The sequence below is a fragment of the Pinus tabuliformis genome, chromosome 6 (assembly GCF_031772625.1).
Source record: "Pinus tabuliformis cultivar Carrire ecotype Pingquan chromosome 6, CPIR1, whole genome shotgun sequence".
NCBI lineage: Eukaryota > Viridiplantae > Streptophyta > Pinopsida > Pinales > Pinaceae > Pinus > Pinus tabuliformis.
The window spans coordinates 717,922,633-717,936,588 of NC_142292.1; the positions used below are offsets into that span (position 1 = coordinate 717,922,633).

General features: G+C 36.9%; 1 protein-coding gene across 3 annotated transcripts; it reads right to left on the reverse strand.

Moving 5' to 3' along the window:
* Positions 1–438: 438 nt before the first annotated feature.
* On the reverse strand, positions 439–5,945 carry LOC149260686 (peroxiredoxin-2C-like). 3 transcript variants are annotated; one of them, XM_089380470.1, is made up of 3 exons: positions 5,469–5,829; positions 694–814; positions 439–571 (listed from the first exon to the last, which is right to left on the reverse strand). In XM_089380470.1, exons 1-3 carry the CDS (start codon positions 5,622–5,624, stop codon positions 480–482), a joined length of 369 nt encoding a protein of 122 aa, XP_089236596.1. In that variant the 5' UTR covers positions 5,625–5,829; the 3' UTR covers positions 439–479. The 3 variants fall into 3 exon arrangements, with proteins under 3 accessions (XP_089236596.1, XP_089236598.1, XP_089236601.1); XM_089380472.1 differs by lacking the exons at positions 439–571; positions 694–814 and adding an exon at positions 3,818–4,404 and having other exon boundaries at positions 5,469–5,945; XM_089380475.1 differs by lacking the exons at positions 439–571; positions 694–814 and adding an exon at positions 4,416–5,223 and having other exon boundaries at positions 5,469–5,942.
* Positions 5,946–13,956: the final 8,011 nt, after the last annotated feature.

Below are 13,956 nucleotides of genomic sequence, written 5' to 3' on the forward strand. Positions count from 1 at the left end.
GATACTATTAGCCAACCTGTTTAAATGAATTATCCTGATAAAATTATAATGGAAATGTTTATATATTTACCCGTTAAACCTTGAAGCAAGTCTCAAAATCATTCTGTCATATAGTCTTGGAGACAGGACTGCAAGTTTATGGTCTGAAGCATTGTCCAAAGTGAAGAGAATGCAGCTTAGTTACTGTCATATGATAATGGTTAATGTGATTGCTAATGAATTAATGGAATTAATAATGAGCTAATGGATTAATGAAGTAACTGACCTAAGCAAAGAACACGTTAACTCAAAAATTAACAACAATGCATTTATGGTGTTTGCCTATAAAAAGAAATTTAACAAGTTCTTCGCTTCCCACTCAATAACTGAATTATAACATGAGGCAGAAATTGTTTCAGCTATGAAATGTGAATGTTGTGTGATCCTGCATGGTCATGCCCTTACTTCAAACTTCAAATTGGATCCATAGACATTGTCTCCTAATACTTTGACAGCAATACTAGTCTTTTTGGTATGTGTTGTATTGGATGTTCAAAGCTCTGCAATCCACCTGATGTAGAGAAGTAACAACCTGCGAAGGCAAATGCAACAACCGATATTACATTAGAGGCTCTATAGCCAACATTCAGCTACACTTTCATGTGCCAAATAGCTAAAAAATAGATAAGCTCTAATTTAGCAGTCCTATATTACCTCGGGGAAATGGAGCAAAAGATTTTCTACATCCTTCTTTCAGGACATTTGGCTCATCAGATAGTACAAGGTAATCATCAGCTGCAGTGCCCCAAAAGAAAGGCAGTGAATCATCAGCATCCTAGCAAAACAAATAGTTATTGGTCAAAAGTCAAGAAACCCACAATTTCAAGGAATGCTTAATATTTTATATGGGAACAAAATATGTTCAAATAAATACTTAGGGCACCATTCTGTTATTGGGAAATTGGAAGTGCAACCTATGATAGATCATATGAGCAGAATTTTCGGGGTAACAGGTGCCAGTAGCCCATATGATTATAAATAACTAATCTTCCCCCTTCCCTCTCCCAAAACAAATAATTAGAGAAACGTTATGGGAAAGGAACTTAAATTTATTTCAACGAAGTAGGAATCTGGGAAAATCTTGGGAAATTGCTTTAGCACGTTTGCAAAGGAATACAAACTATCAGACTGGAATCTTAAAAGTTTTCGGCAAAGAGATATATTTACAAGCCAAACTCCTATATCATGTACCCTATTAGAAAAGAAAGTTGAAAATTATTTCCAAGACTCAAGACCAGATCTCAAGAATTTAGAGCAATCCATTAAAACAGAAAGTCGGGCTGAAAGATTGGGATCCGATTTAAATCACTGTTCTGTTTCAAGTAAGTGATAGTCTTATTTTCCTGCATCAAAGTTGTAAAATAAATCGGATAAGCCCAATGTCATTACAGTCATTATTGGTCAACCCAATATTCTAATAATGGCTGTGAGGATAACCACCAAGTAAATATTTCTTTAGATTACAACATTTCTTTAGAAAAGGCTAACTCTGCTACATGAATCAGCTATGATCAGTGAGGGGTAGTTTGTTGTAAAATAAATCGGATAAGCCCAATGTCATTACAGTCATTATTGGTCAACCCAATATTCTAATAATGGCTGTAAGGATAACCACCAAGTAAATATTTCTTTAGATTACAACATTTCTTTAGAAAAGGCCAACTCTGCTACATGAATCAGCAATGATCAGTGAGGGGTAGTTTTAGTTATGATGACAAATGCAGATGACCTTTTACCATGGATAGAATTTTTCATAGGATCTTACAATGGATAACTTCTGTCATCTGGACTCTGGGATCAGATAGAAAGTCATGAATTTGGCAATTTGTCCCGTAAATTGTCCACAAGTGACTATATATATATACTTTCTCTAATTTAAAAACAGAGTACATAACTTCAACTGCCACTTCATTTCAGAAATATCCACATTGTAAAAGTCAACGCCTTCAAAGCACTAGATAAGTTTGAGGGTAAATTCAGCGTAGAATTTACAGCAAATGCTTCAAGACCGACCAAATTTGGTATCCTTCTCGAATGGAAAAATTAAGGGTCAATATAATCCAGAACACTAAAAGCATAATTTAGGAAACAATTAAAAGAAGCAAAGGCAACAAAAGCTATTGTTGAAAAGTTTCGATTATATGGTTCAGGGCCGAGAAATATTTAAGAACATTACGTAGAATGGCTACAAGACAATGAATAGCAAAGCCAAAGTTTCGTGGATCTATCAAATGTTAGAAATTTGCTACACGAAGAAAAGGGGCTACGGTAGAAAATTCAGTAATGAAAATCCAATGTTTTAGCATAATTAACATAGATAGAAAGAATTGATGCAAACACAGATTGCTCAGTGGGACAGCTTGCGTCGATTCAGCTAATTCTTCTGCTCAATATCTATCTATGAACATTTAATGACTAGGAGAAACCTGAAAGAGTGATAACGAGAAAACATTACGCAATGTCGGATGACTTAAAAAAATTGTTGTTATTATTAATCTGTATTCTACAAGCAAGCAATTAACACGTATTACTTGAGCTCGAACCATAGTTGACATGTCTTTATCCCGACATCCGAGTTAATGTTAAACGGGGTAATTTCTAATTACAAGAAAACATGAGAATGATACACAGGAACTAGAGTATCAAATTTACTTGGTTCTCCACCAAGAAAAGCAACTTTGAACTGCAGGGGAATACCCAACTTGGGTAATTTGTATTTACAAGAATAGATGAGTGCCTATACAAAGGAACTAGTATAAAATACACTTGGTCCTCCACCATGGAGATAAATGCAAAAGGCAACTTTGACCAGCAGGGTTTGGTTCAGGTCAACAGAATATGAAGCTTAGCAGGGTACCGTTCTTGGGCAGGTCCAGGTAACTTATTGACCACTGAACTCTCTTATCTTTTCACTACTTGATGACCACTGAACTTTTGTTCAGTTGAAATCTCGTGTCTAACAATTTAAACCAAAATTCTTGCAAACAATTTTTTTTTAAATGTATATTATACTTCAGAAATGCATAAGCTAACGAATCTATATGATCATAGTTTTCGGATTTAATCCGAAATTCCCAAAAAACAATTCAACCCTTCAGAGCATAAAACCTGCTACCTGATTCCTTCAGAGCATAAAACCTGCTACCTGATTCATTGATATTAAAGCTTTTTCCTCAACCATTACTGATTTATTGATATCAGAATGAATTATTTCTATCAAGGTTGATCTCAACTAATCAGATTCATTTATATGAACTAAAAACGTTCATGGCGGACTCACAACCAGTTTTATCCCTTACCACATGGTTAAGAGTATTTTTTTGAGAAAACACGACATCTTCAGATCCATAAAAATAGAAAACATGAAAAAAAAAATAGTCAAAACCATCGTTTTGAAATCAAAGTAAAGCAACATTACTTGGTATTTGTTCGGAAATTCAAAATGCCCAATTATCTCAGAATCTGCCCCAATGGTGCCATCGTTCTGAAACAAAAGTTCAGCGACCATCAAATTACTTTGCTATCTATTTGGGAAATTCAAAGTGCCCAGTCATCTCAGAAGCGACCATCAAATTGCTTTGCATCTTTTTAGGAAATTCAAAGTGCCCAATCATCTCAGAAACTTGCAATGGAAACTCTTGAATCTATTAAGAGTGAATGTTCTCATTAGCTTATCTCTGTAGCTAATGTAGTCTTTTTTTTTTTTTTGTGAAAGTAAGAGACTTCTAGTTATGGTTAGGGTTGTTTCAGGAAGCCAAACCTTTAGATTGTTGTTTGATTATCTTGATTTTAATTGCAGATTTTGTATATCTAATAGATATAAAGCGAAGTTAAGTTATATGTGAACACAAAATCTTCAATAGATATAAAGCTAAAATTAAGCTAAATGTGAACGACTGTGCTCGTACCAATTACATACATAAAATCTGTAATCCAAATAACTTCAAAAGCTCAAACCTCTTGAATACCAAGTTTTATTCACCAACTTTAAACATTTAACACTGACCTTTTACTTAAACCCTAAATCCTTAATTCTGACAATGCTTATAAAGGAAAAATATACCACCCAGGTGTAGAGTTCAGGGCTAAGATAGAGCAAAGGTTAGATACTTCATGACCTGCATTGGGATTCATGGATTTCCTGCTCGTTTTTGGTGAATGCTATGAACTGGTGTCTCTTCTTCATACAGAGCAGATGTGTGATAGAACACTAGGGCAAAGCGTAGGGCTAACACAACCGTATCCCGTAACACACAGAGCCAAAACCATCGTTTTGAAATCAAAGTAAAGCAACATTACTTGGTATTTGTTCGGAAATTCAAAATGCCCAATTATCTCAGAATCTGCCCCAATGGTGCCATCGTTCTGAAACAAAAGTTCAGCGACCATCAAATTACTTTGCTATCTATTTGGGAAATTCAAAGTGCCCAGTCATCTCAGAAGCGACCATCAAATTACTTTGCATCTTTTTAGGAAATTCAAAGTGCCCAATCATCTCAGAAACTTGCAATGGAAACTCTTGAATCTATTAAGAGTGAATGTTCTCATTAGCTTATCTCTGTAGCTAATGTAGTCTTCTTCTTCTTTTTTTGTGAAAGTAAGAGACTTCTAGTTATGGTTAGGGTTGTTTCAGGAAGCCAAACCTTTAGATTCTTGTTTGATTATCTTGATTTTAATTGCAGATTTTGTATATCTAATAAATATAAAGCGAAGTTAAGTTATATGTGAACACAAAATCTTCAATAGATATAAAGCTAAAATTAAGCTAAATGTGAACGACTGTGCTCGTACCAATTACATACATAAAATCTGTAATCCAAATAACTTCAAAAGCTCAAACCTCTTGAATACCAAGTTTTATTCACCAACTTTAAACATTTAACACTGACCTTTTACTTAAACCCTAAATCCTTAATTCTGACAATGCTTATAAAGGAAAAATATACCACCCAGGTGTAGAGTTCAGGGCTAAGATAGAGCAAAGGTTAGATACTTCATGACTTGCATTGGGATTCATGGATTTCCTGCTCGTTTTTGGTGAATGCTATGAACTGGTGTCTCTTCTTCATACAGAGCAGATGTGTGATAGAACACTAGGGCAAAGCGTAGGGCTAACACAACCGTATCCCGTAACACACAGAGCTCAGGGTTAACGAGCAGGTTAACTTGCTTATCTCCCAGACTCTAATAATCCAAATGCCAGAGCATAGCACTATCAATCAGATCTCAAATCAAGCATTCAAGCAGAAATTCAAGTTACAGAAGACTTATCGATTTAATAGCCAGAAGAGGTTGAATCAGCCATTTAACCGTACAACCTAATAATTAAATCAAGATTCTAATCATCCGAAAGCGAGAGAATAGAACTATCAAACATAGCTCAAACCAAGCAAAAATTCAAGTTACAGAAGAATTAAAAAAACCCTGACCTGCAAGTGGGAGTGAAAGCCCCCCGGGACGCCGAAGAGAATAATCTTCTTCCCAGCGGCCAAAGAGTGGACGGAAACTTGCTGGAGCTTGCTCTCTTCGTCAAAATAGGCCAGAACGCCATCTGGAATCTTATCACCGACTGCTATGGGTGCCATTGTAAACTCTCTTATCAAAATCTAACACAGCCCACAGGGATTCGAACTCAAGCGCAGCTGCAAATACTCGATCCCAATACCTGAGGACTCTATGGAACAATGTAACTCATTACACTGTGAATTCGGCCAGCTGAATAAAACCCTCGTTTAGAAATTAAATAGAATGGTGTCCAAAAATAAAACCCTCGTTTAGAAATTAAATAGAATGGTGTCCAAAAGAGGAGTGAGGGGAGTATTTACACAGGATGCTGTACCCTGGATGATCTTTCTTCTCTGCGATCTGGTCTGGTTGTGCCGCTGCGGCCGACCACTAGAAAGGGCTTGCGCTAATCTAGAGTTCGAAATTGTGCTGTTATGATCACTGAGTGTCTCTTTGTGATGCAGTTACATGAAGGGAAAGCAACGGGCCCAGCGAGTCCCAACCGGTCACCAACCAATTCAAATCAACGACTGAGGATAATCTAATCGTCTAACAAAGGATCTAACGGCGTAAAGTGATGACAGAGAGGCACTGGGGATAATTGATTTCAGAGGGAACGCCTTACGGCGTAATTACAAAATACAGTTTGTATCTATTTTAATATACCCAAAATTACTTCTAGAAAATAAAAGTTAAACTATGACTTCCTTTCGGATGGTAATTTAATTACAAAATACCGTTTGTATCTATTTTGGTTTGTTTGGGCAAAACGTATATCGAACATATATCTATTATATTACAGTGTATGCTGTCAGACATCGCTCACCCTCACATACTGTGTACTTCCAGTCCAATTACCCCGGACTGTTCACTGTATCTTCAATATGATAAGCATTAATGTATTATGACAGACTGTATGAATGCCTCTTGGGCAATTTTGCTGTAGAAATGGGGCGGTTACTTTCGCTGAAATTTCTTGCGATTTACCGAGCAAATTCGGGAGCTATGGAGCGTTTATTTTATATTCTATCATTTTCTCAGAAAGCTGTCCAAACCTCTCAAGGCGAAAGCGAAATACCAATGTTTTTCAAATTCGTTACTGTTTTCTTCACGTTTTTAGATCGGTCGAAAACTACAATGTGACTGTTTTTCTAAAACTATGAGCTGTGAGCAATGGCACACATGGGCGTTTGAACTGTAGAATATGGTGAGAGATGTGCAAGGCTGTAGATAAATTACAGCAATGTCGCTGTCAGGTGGTCCACTCGCCATATCTTTCTGCAATACTTTTGGGAAGGTGCAGAACACTTATTATACGCGTCTGATTCCTTTCGGATAAGAGGGACAGCGTCACTAGCCAGCTCCGTAGGTAGCATACGTCCAACATAGAGCCGGAGCGGTATAGATAACTGTTTCACATTTTCGTGTGTCCATTTTTCCAAGTCTGATATGTAATTTTTTTGGACTTTTTCTTATTAGTCAAGTTTTTGGGAGAGTTTGATTAGAAATGGAGAGAATTGGATTTACTGTTATTAACTTTTGCAAGCAACTGAATCTTTTTAAATGAAAATGTAATTTAAATAATAAAACATCAAAATCTTATTAATAATTTTATGGTTTTTTTAAATGATAATTAAATTTATTTATAATTAAAAATATAATTATAAAAAAATTTATTGAATTTTTATTAATAATTATATAATTAAATTTTTATAAAGACTAAAAAAACCTATGTAAAAATGAAACATCTTTTATATAATAATTATTAGAAACATATATATTTTTTTAAAATTAAAATATAATAAACATAATATCAATGCCTATAACAATCAAAATACATATTTGTCATTTGGATACTAAGATTTGACAATGTTATGATAAGATTAAAGATTGAAAATGAAAAACAGTTTGTGAATCCTAGATTTTATTCTTAAGATTGTGTATAGGACTTAAAAATATAAAATTGAAACTTTAAAAACCTTATTTCAAAATAAACCATGTTTATCAACACATTGCTGGAAGAATATAATATGTTTTTAACATTTTTATTTTTATTTTTATATGGATTATTGGAATTCACTATATGTTTGATAACTAATACATATTTTATAATAAAGTAAATAATATATTTAAATTAATTTACAAATTGTAATAAAGTAATAAATGTTATATAAATTGAAATATAGAATTTACATGTAGATTTTCCAAAGTTGAGTATATAATGATTATGAAGTGTTTGGAGCATTGTGAAATTCTATTTATTCTGTGACATCTTTGCGAGTTAATTCTCTCTTGTAAAATTTTCTCCTTGTAATTGTATAATTATAAATTAAAAATGGTGGAGAAAGGGACAAATTCCATTGCTTGAGGAATTTGGTTGTTGTAAGTGGGTTTTAATGAGCTGATTATGTATTAAAATTCAGCTGGAAAAATGAGGGCACGTCGCTTTGGACAAAAAAAATTACAAATAAGAAACGACAAAAGGGAAGTGTGGACTACACTGTCAAGGTAGTTGGTTTGCGTAGATCACTAAGGAAAACAACAAAACCATCGTGGCTGAGACGACAAAGTGAGTTACAATGATGAACGATGGAGGGAGGAGATATTCTCTCCATAGACATCTTCTCACGTGCTGAAGGGAGACTTGATGCACACAAAGAAGAGGGGAAAATAACATAACAAGCAAAAAGGCCTATGGGAAAATCACAAATCTCATACACATAGGCAAAGAAGGCAACATGAAAAGAGTATGCTAAAAGACATGAGGGTTAAGCACATTGCTAAGAGGGAAGAGAAGTTTATTGATCCAAATTGGATCATTATATTGCTTGTCATCCATCTCAATGCGTTTGGAGTGGATAAAGTGGAGGAATAAGCTCATGAGACCATTTTTACCGGCGGGACCCAGTTTGGCGAAACTGGGTCTAAAACATTTCGAGAGAGTTTTGAGGCATCAAACAAAGTTTTTGGGGGTAAAACTTTGTCGCACTAGCGTGCACCTTTTCATGTTATTCTACACACAGAGACCCTTCCAATGAGTTTTCACACCTATAGTTAGGAAGGATGCCGCGTTAGCCCCCATTATTTATGGAAAAGGGGCTAGCCACGTGTTTGTGATTTAAAAGAATATCGAAGAGTCTATTTTGCAAGTCTAATTAAGAGTTGATGTAGTCAAACTTAACCAATAGTAGGATATTGGGTTGCGTTATAACCATGCTACTAGGAGGAAGAGGCATTCCATTCTTTGGAGAGCATTTTGTTCCATAACTGAGTAAAGATAGCTAGGAAAGATAGGAGGTAGAGCGCACAGAGATGATATGTGCATTGTAGTAGCCCATGGGCTACAGGCATTACTTCTTTGTACTTGCATCCATATTTCCAGATGGAGAAAGAGAGCGAAGCAACCTCACCTTCGAGCTGGGTTTTCTCCTACATTAGAGGAAATTTTATTTTAAAAGGTTAACATTGAATTTCCATGTTATAATGTGTAAGTCAATCAAAATAATTTAAAATTCAAAAGAGATACAGGTGTGACTAGGAAGTGGTAAATATTTTATTAATATAACTTACCTCTTTTAAGTGTGAATGGTGCCCAAGTGACACCAAACTACATTAAATATTAAAACTAAAATTAATATCGTATTCTATAAAAGTTATAATATCAATAATAATTTTAATGGCATGTGATAAACGTCACATTTATTTGGGTAATTTCGATAAAAGTAAAATAATAGAAATGATATATTAAAAATTTGTCTACATGACATTATTTTATTAATTTTATTAATTTTTTCTTAGGTGGCTATTTTTGAGTTGAAATTTCCTCTAATTTGAAATGGTTTCCCAGAGAGCATATCTTGTGTGTTGTGTGTGTGTGTGTGAGCTTATTTTGTTGTTCTCTACTTTCCTGCATAATTTACATTCGCATGCATGTACTACTTATAGTTAAATCCATAGATATTAAAGTTTAATAAAATATAATAGTGTAAAATTTCAGTATTTTAATATATTATTATCAGATTTGTTGTGACGAATTGTCCAATGGAATATCCACGACAATTTATGGATCATTTGGTATCAGAGTAGGTTTCTTTGTTTATTTGTGGATATTTGCAGAGGATCTAGGTCGGCGAGGTTGAAAATCGTAAAACCCTAATGATGACAGACGAATCTGTAAATGAACCTTGTGATCCTGTAGAGGTGAGGTTTTCGCGGCTAGGACAAAAAGTCCCAGATATAAACTTCAATGTAAACCTCCTCATGGCGACCCTAAGCACTAAGTTGAGGATGTTTGGAGAAGATGGGGGTTCAAATGCAGAGGAAAAATTAGAACGCAGATTAGAAGATTGGGGAGAAATGAAGAACCATTCGAAGAAAGGCTCTGAAAAAGATCAACCTAGTTCAAGTGTTGTGAACCAATTGCAGTCCCTATTTAAAAGGGAAGAAAAATTCGATGTCAAGTCATACCACGACGAGATCGACACTCTGAAGCTAAACCACTAGTTGCAGCAACTGGAAGTTTATTTCAATGTCTATTAGATTGAGGAAGGGCAAAAGATCTCATTTGTGTGGGTGAAATTAGAGGGCCATGCATTGACTTGGTGGGAGATCCACATAGAAACCCTGAGGTTGGAGGGAGAACCTCTAGTGACTAAGTGGGAGGATTTCAAAAACCTCATTAAGTCATAGTTTTATCCCATTGGGTACGTGATGGACCAATGGATTAAGTGGCATTACTTTAGGAAAAAGCTATGCCAAAGCATGCAAAATTACACCATAGAATTCAGAAAGATTACCATAATGTTAGGTATCTCTCCAAATAGCCCATATGTACTAAAGTATTTGGGGGGTCTCCACCACCATCTGCGTGAGCAAGTGATGTTGTTCAAACCCAAATCGGTGGATGAGGCTTGTGTACACGCATAGTACCTGGAGAACATAGGCTTGAAAATATTTCAATCAAGTGGATCGAAGCAGAAGGAGCAACAAGAAGATTCTAAGGAGGGGAATAAGAAGCAAAAAGGGGGAAAATATAAAAATACTGCAGCCACAACACACTAATGCAAAGATCCTAGCAATCATTGCAACCACTGCAATATTGATGGCCATACAGAAGAGAAGTGTTGGAAGTTGCATCAAGAGCTAATCCCGAAGAACAAGAAGAAAGATAATAAGAATAAGAATCTCATGGCCACTAATTCGAATAACCAAGTCGAAAGCAACTCAAACGTGGATGAGAAGATCGTATGTAAATCAATGCAGAGGGAGGTGAATCTGAGTAGCCTTCAACAATAGGAAGAGAAAGAAATAACCAAACTCTTCCATATAAAGATACATGTCAAGAAGACAAATATTGATGGCTTGTTTGACTTAGGATTGTAGATGAATCTCATTGTAGCAGAGCTCTTCAAGAATATTTAGATGGAAGTTCATGATCATCCAAATCCATGTCGTTGGGATGGGTTAATAAGGATGTAGAGCTGAAGGTAACAAAACAATGAAAATTTAGATTTTCTATCAATGTTGATTTTACTGATGAAGTAGATCTGGATGTGGTTCCCCTTGGTGTATGTGGAGTCGTGTTTGTGAGTCCATACATGTACATGCATGATGCAATATTCATGAGGAGAGATAGCCAGTACCAAATCATCAAGGATGGAAAACCATGCATCACCAACGCACACAAAGGAACGTCAAAAATTTTAATAGTAAGTCAAGGTCGGTCAGCAACCAAATAAACCCCACTTGTGCTGAACGTTTTAATATAAATAGAGGTGCCCTTCAAGTTAGTTCAACACACTTGGGATGTCTTCATCTCTACTTGTCTTTGGGTTTTAGTAGGAGGAGAGATCCTAAGGGATAACGTTGCCCTAATCTAGAGGGCAAAAGCGAAACTGCCGGGAAGAGCCGAAATTGCCGGGAACTGCTGGAACTACGGGGAGAAGCCGAAACTGTTGGGAAATGTCGGAACTGCTGGGAACTGCCAGAACTACCGGGAAAAGCAGGAACTACAAGGAATTGCCAGAACTGTCCGGAATAGCCAGAATTACCGGAATTGCCGGAACTGCCGGGAGAAGCAGGAAATGCCGGGAAATGCCGAAACTGTCAGGAAATACTGGAATTACTGGAATTACCGGGAAAAGCCGGAATTGCAGAGAACTGCTAGAAGTATCGGAATTGCTGGGAACTTCTGAAAATGTAGGGAATAGCCGGAATTGCCGAAACTGCCGAGAATAGCAGGAATTGCTGGAACTACCGGGCCTGTCGGGAATTTCTGGAAATGCTAGGAAAATTCGGAACTGCCGAGAATAGCCAGAATTGCTGGAATTGCCGGAATTGCTAGAACTATATGAATTGTCGGAACTGTCGGGAATAGCCGAAATTGCCGGAACTGTCGGAACTTCCAGGAATAGCCAGAACTGTTGGGAACAGTCGGAACAGCCGAGAAAGCTAACACAGAGGGAAGAAGCCAGAACTACTAAGAACTGCCGGGAAAAGCTGGAATTGTCGGAACTGCCAGAACTTCCGAAACCCCCAGAACTATTGGGAATAGCCGGAATTGCCGGAACTGTCAGAACTGCCACGAATAACCGAAATTGTCGAAACTACCAGAATAGCCAGAGCATCTATCTCCAAAGGAGACCAGCATGCAAGGGACAACTAACTAACATTGGGATAGTTGTATGGTACTTAGCAGCAAATACACCAAGCATGCAATGTTACAACTAGCATGCAAGGGACAACTAGCATGCAAAGGACAAAAAGCATGCTAGGGACAACAAGCAAGCTAGGGACAACAAGCAAGCAAGATGCAGCCAGTGCATAGGTCAGTATGGCAACATGGTGCAGAAATGGCACATAATGTGGTATAGTGATGGGTACAATCATGATTAATGAAGCATGATGAGATGTAGCATAATGATGATGGGTGCAGCATGATGCAGCATGGTGAGGTGCTGCATGACGATGAAATGCAGCACAAAGGTAGGTGAAGGAGTCACCTTGGAGAATCAGTGGAAGCAACATGTCTTCAACTGATCTCATGGATCATCTTCTTATAGATGATCTATGCTCTTATCTAGATAAGTCAAAGTGTTGATTTCTGTTGTAAACGTACTATCTCTCTCTCTCTCTTCTGAACTATTGAAGAACATATAAGAAGAATTGATCAAGGGTTTCCCCACATTGGGGTTTGTCCTTGGCTAGCGCCACATCTTGTGTCCTCTTGTCTTGGCTTGTCTTTTGTGATTTATGTTTATGTTCTATTTGCAATTTACTGTAATGCTAATGTGATTGCTAATCTTGAAAAGATATTGAGCTAATTTTGAAAATTGAAATAAATTACTCTAAGCATAGAACATACCTAAAATTAACAATCATGAAATGGCCGATGCCTACTAAGTATCTGAGGTCAGGAATTTCATTGGGCAAACACAGTATCTAAGGAAATTAATAACCTCATTTTTAGTGGTAGCAGCACCACTCCATGCCATAACAACAAGTGGAAAGAGTTTCCAATTAGGAAAAGGCCAAGAGAAGGCTTTCGAGGAGCTAAAGAGGAAGATCAGTCAAGCACCATTTCTGGCATTGCAAAACTTGCATCAACCCTTTGAAGTGGAGACAAATGCGAGTGGGTATGGAGCAACATGTTATGGGAGTTGACTTGATGCAAGGAGGAAATTCATGGGGAAATTATTAACTACTATACCTAAAATAAGGAGCTCTATGCCATGGTGTAAGCTGTGAAGAAGTGGGAGCACTATTTGATGGGAAAGGAGACAATAATCCACACTGATCACCAACTGTTACAGTATTTGCAGGCCCAAAGTAAGCTACAACAAAACATACATTACAAGTGGATGGGGTTTTTACATCAGTTTCATTTGGTGATCAAGTATAAGGGAAACACAAACAAGTTGGCCGATATGCTTTCAAGGCCACCCACATGAAGGTTTACAACTTTGGGGACTCTTATGCACATGGAGCCATTCATCAATGATGCATACAGAGAGGCATATTCGGAAGATGAGAACTTCAAGGAGCTGTATCAGCAGTTGCATAGTCAAAGTCATGTGCACAATGGCGATACCATGGTTGACTATCATCTCCAGGATGGGTTACTCTATAGGCTGGATAAACTATGTGTTCCTAAAGGTGAGCAATTGTAGCTGATCAAAGAGGTGCACACCTCCAAGGTTTCTGGGAACTTTGGTGTAGGGAAGATCGTGGCTAACTTGAAGAGGTGTGTGTATTAGCCCAAGATTCAAGATCATGTAGCTAGGTTCATAAGGGGATGCATGCTTTGATGTACCAACAAGCCTAGCAACAGGGAAAAAGGTATATATCATCCCTTACCTGTAGCTACTCATCCTTGGGAAATCATTTCCATGGACTTTGTGGGATGTTTACCAA